Here is a 4833-nt window from a genome sequence, read left to right as displayed (position 1 = left end):
CGAGTATAACTTGCAGCATAAATTAGTAACTTGTTCAAGCAGCCCGTTACTAATTCTGTATGAACCAACTAATCTGCAAGAAACGTTTACTGATGACTTTTACTTTTCTGTAGAGTCGTAGCACCAGATACGTCCCACCTCGGCGTGCAACAGCGTTCACACATATGTAAATAGGAAAGTCGGTGACCGTGTTTTGTTGTTCGTTTTTGCATTTGTCAATAGTTGTGCCTTTCCGCCTATTCGCCTCCATCGCTGATTTGTGTGCATAGTTACGTGCCTCTATCGAGCGGGATTACCCAAGTAGGAAAACAGCGGTAGAAACAGTTTGGTTTATGTCGATGTGAAAGAAAGCGGCAGTGACTCAAAAGAAGCATCTGTGGTTTAGCGCCATTAAACGCGGTTGTACGAGGAGAAAGATATACGAATGATATCGAAGATTAACGCTAGGACTGTCGCCGCTCAAACGTCACCGTTAAGCGGACAAATTGCCCAATTCAGTTTATTTTGCGCGAAGCCTTCTCATCTTGCAGGCGTTAGTTTCTGGAATGTTGCTGGCACACGGCCCTCGCAAGGACCGCGTAGAAGATTATAGGCCGAGAGTTATACTTTATCGCCGCATAAATGAATTGCAAGTAATTGCTCTTTGGCACACTAGGGTCGCCTAACTAACATCATGTTTTTCCTGCTTTCATCGCGCCGGTCAAGGCGGAGTCACGAACCGGCAATCTGGGTGCGGGGTTAAACCCGTCGTGGTTACACATTGTGCAGCGCCTGCGAGCCGTACTAACGCAACCTAGCCAGAACGGCTGCATTCACTGTATACACGACGCCGATTAGCTTCATACACCGTGCCACCCGATTGAACCGATTGCAGCACACCCTATAGAGTTTGTCTATGAGCTTGCGAAATACGCGGACGGTCCGTGGGTAATTGAACTGCACTGGCACGTGACGCATATCTGGAGCCGGCCGTGAGGAGGTGACCGGGTGTGGGCGAGAGACGCTAATCAAACACACTGATTGGCTCCGTCGTCGCGTGGAAGGGGAAAGCCGGCCTGCTTGCGGATAATCACCCTCTTCGTTACCGCTAGCTTTCTTTCTCTCGCCTTTTTTTTTTTCCTCAGTGTTTTTTCCGGGAATTAACCCGACGTTCGGGAATTAGAAGAAACGTACGAACGTGACCGTGGCGAAGGAGGGGCCGAATCGTCTAGGAGGGCACGGAGTGAGCAGGTTTCTTTGCATGACTGCGCGTGCGTCGATGTGTCTCGGGTTTTAGCGTGTTTGTATAGATCTACAAAAGAGTGACCTTGCGATTGAATGAGACTCGGTGAATGTCGGCGAGAAGCTCGAGTCTCGGTCTTCGCACGAGGATTCGCTAAGCTAGAGCCGGTTGAGAGGGGAAAACACAGGTAACGAAACGAAGCAAACAAACAAACGCGAGCAAAAAAAGAATTACACGTGGTAGCCGGCTTTTCGTGCCGTAGCCGCGCCCCCCTCTCGTTGCAGCCGGAGCGATCCCCTCTCACACGCACACCTTATAAATATCGCGAGGCGAGGCCCGTCCGGAGGAAAATTGGTTGATACTTCTTTTCTTCTTCCGCCTGTTGTGTGTGTTTCACGTGGTGCGCCTAGCTGTGTTCGCGAGAAGTGCGCGGCGCCAGGTTTCCTGGCTCTCGACGACAGTTGGCGACATCCTCTTCACTCGTCGTCTCGTCTTACACTTGTCGTCGTCGACTAGTGAGACGTCTTCAGCTGCCATGGACAAGGTAAGGGCGCGACGTGTCTATACGGGCTGCCGCGTCGCAACCGCGCCCTTCTGCGATGTGGGCCGAGATTAAGTGTGCCAGAACTAGCAGTGCGTGTTACATGTTTTTTCGTAAAGAAAGGAGTGCAAGCTTAGAGTCTGTTGTGTCGTCATACATGTGAAAATTCAGGACATAGACTAGCATTTGATTTTCTAGTATTTGATTGACATGATGCGGCGGTCACTGCAACTATTCAACTTTGTGTCAGCATGAGACGCAAGCCTCAGAACTTCATGTGGTGGTTCGAGTGAAGTGATCGGTCGTTCTTACCTGAACTTTTCCTGGTACAATTAACAATGAATTTGTCTGACCTGATGTGTGTATCGCTCGTAACAAATACCCGCGCTTCACTCGACGAGGAGTAGGTTGTCGATTTTTGCATTTTCTGGAAACCATGAGCTGCCGCGGAACACTTGAGCACAGAATGTGACAGTGATTAGGCCGTAATGTTCTGTGTCTCACTACCTATTGCATGTAGAGATCAAAAGCATAACGGTGAAGGTCGGTTGCGGATACACAGATATTTACTCCATGTTTTACTTTGTCTTTGTGATAACGAAAATCAAATGTCTTCAATGGTGCATGTACCACAAATACGTTGAAGATAATTCTAAACCAGAACGAGGGGTGAGAGGATCACGCTTAATCCCCTCTGATAAAATTTTTGTGCATTCGCTCAACGAGAAAAAGAAAATATTCTAGGACAGTGGCTAAGGAGAAGCGCTGAGCCATGCTCCCGCAAGAACTTCAGAAACCGCGTCTTCTTCCGTCAAGAACCACTTCAATGAGTGCTAGCTGTAGGGACATAAATGGAGTGAGCGGGATGCTGAAATAAAATTTTATTTCGGGTGATCAGCCACACTGTCGTTACGATTTTTAAGCGAGCTGAATTTTCGCGATTTGGAGAATAGAAGCCCTGAGATGGGGAGACTGCATGCGACTGTAGCAGCGCAAGAAATACTTAAGGTGTAATGTGAAAATACCGGGGTAATAAATAGTTCTGCGAAGTTGTTTGTACTTCAATACATTGTTATTTATAACCAATCGTCACATTGTCATTTATAACTAATTCGCAATACTTCTACGAAAGTTCCTTCAGTGTTTTCAGATTGATTTCATTGATATGTAATGTTATTTAGTATTTACGAAGCCGAGGTTTACATCGCTTGAGAGTTTCTTTTTTTTATTTTTCGGCTATTTTAATCGCTCAAGCTTGGTCGTTTCCGCTATAGTGTCATGATCGCTCTTAGAAAATAAGATTGTATGTTGCACCCATTTGTAGCCCGCGGGACTATAATTTACTTATTTTTCTTTTCCAGCGCACGGTCATTGCCCTATTGGCCGCGATATCAGCGGCGCAGGCATACATCATTCAGCACATAAATCCTTACTCTCACGACGTGGCACATGGCAAAGTGTACATTCATGGCAAAGTGTTCGTTCCTTACCCGGCCTACTTCGGCCACATACCCTTCGGGCACCACCCACACTTCGTGCGAACGCAGGTGTTCGTCATACCTCACGGACATCATCCGGCCGGAAAACCCTCGGTTCCGGGTGCAATACCCGGCCACCATCCGGGCGACGGGCCCGTTTACCCGCCGCATTTTCCTGGCGTACCGGGAGTGATTCCGGATAGCGGACCCGGAATCAGCATACCGCCTCCTGCCGAGCCCAGGCCGGATGGAGGTCCGCTTCCAGGTGGGCCTGGCGCTCCGATGCCGCCTAGCCCCGAGTGCACTGTTTGTAATGTCGGAGGAGGGCGCGGTGATGGCGGCCCCAAAGGTAACGGTGGACCGGTACCGATACCGGACGAAGGCGGCCGAGATGACGAGGGTGCGATGCCTGGGGAGAGTCCGAGGGCGGGCGTGCCTCCCCCAGCCGACGGGGCACCGAAACCGGAAGAACCAGTACCGGAAACACCAAAGCCGGAAGCGCCAGCACCGGAAACACCAAAGCCAGAAGAGCCGGCACCGGAAACAACGCCAAAGCCGGAAGAGCCAGCACCGGAGACACCAGCAACCGAAGAGCCCAAGCCGGAGGAACCAGCACCGGAGGAGCCGAAGCCCGAAGAACCAACACCGGAGGAGCCGAAGCCCGAAGAAGAGCAAAAACCAGAAAGAGAAGAGCCCAAGCCGGATGAAGAAAAGTCTAGCGAGGAAGACGCAGCCCAGACCACAGAGCAAAACCCGTCCGTTGACGAACCACCTCCGGCGCGTCTCCTGCTGCCGAAAAAAGGTGGTACGCTCGTTCGATAGCCCTATTAGTCTTTGCTAGTACGTGCGCCTAGCACTCGCGCAGGCTGCGAGTGTCGAGACTGATTGTTTTTTTTTTTCACCGTACGAGCGTACGAATGTGGGCATCTTTTAATTCTAGAAGGTGCGCAGGTTCCACCACCAAAAGAAAGCGGGTATGTGTGTACCTCAAGTGCCGAAGGCCCTCGCAGTGATATTTAGGCTCGAGGCTCCGCGTTGGGCATTACGACAATGACTAGAATAAAAGCGGAGTTGAAGCCACGTTTTTGTTTTTTCAATAAATTGTGGCCCCTATCGTCCCCGAACCTAAACCCGTTCCTAACCTCACCTTATGACCCATTCCTTCCTCCCTAAGGCCAAGCTCACAACCTTGAGTCCATTTCTAACGAATCGACTGTGTGTGTGTGAACAGTTGGTTTCTTTTAAACGAATTTGTTTAAGTACCATTATAAAGTTAGGCTATGAACACGTGTAATATGAGACGCTAATGCACGAAGCCTCCTCTATATAAACGAAAGGCTTTTTCAGCTTGCTTTCATCTTTCTTCAAGTAAAAGCTACCATACAGATTTTTCATAGCTTTGTTGTTTGTATTCCTCCCCTGAGTGATACAACGTGCAGCGGTTTAAGAGAACGCCAACTTACTAAGTAAAAAGCACACTTTCAGTTTACTCGTAATGACTAAATAATTTTGGGAAGCGTTTCTAAATGCACAGGAACTATAGCACTGTACTCGATCTCTAGAATTTGTTAGCCAGTTTTTCTTTTGGTAGA

At 49.1% G+C, this 4833-nt stretch overlaps 1 protein-coding gene across 1 annotated transcript; it reads left to right on the top strand.

Annotated features, from left to right (window-relative positions):
• Nucleotides 1-1521: 1521 nt before the first annotated feature.
• Nucleotides 1522-4365, top strand: LOC119396270 (protein TsetseEP). Its single transcript, XM_037663409.2, has 2 exons — nt 1522-1766; nt 3125-4365. The coding sequence occupies exons 1-2, from the start codon at nt 1758-1760 to the stop codon at nt 4061-4063; spliced, it is 948 nt and encodes a 315-aa protein (XP_037519337.1). The 5' UTR covers nt 1522-1757; the 3' UTR covers nt 4064-4365.
• Nucleotides 4366-4833: the final 468 nt, after the last annotated feature.

This window comes from Rhipicephalus sanguineus, chromosome 6 (genome assembly GCF_013339695.2).
Source record: "Rhipicephalus sanguineus isolate Rsan-2018 chromosome 6, BIME_Rsan_1.4, whole genome shotgun sequence".
Classification (NCBI taxonomy): domain Eukaryota; kingdom Metazoa; phylum Arthropoda; class Arachnida; order Ixodida; family Ixodidae; genus Rhipicephalus; species Rhipicephalus sanguineus.
The sequence above is the reverse complement of the archived record's forward strand: the minus strand, read 5'-3'. Positions and strand labels throughout refer to the sequence as shown.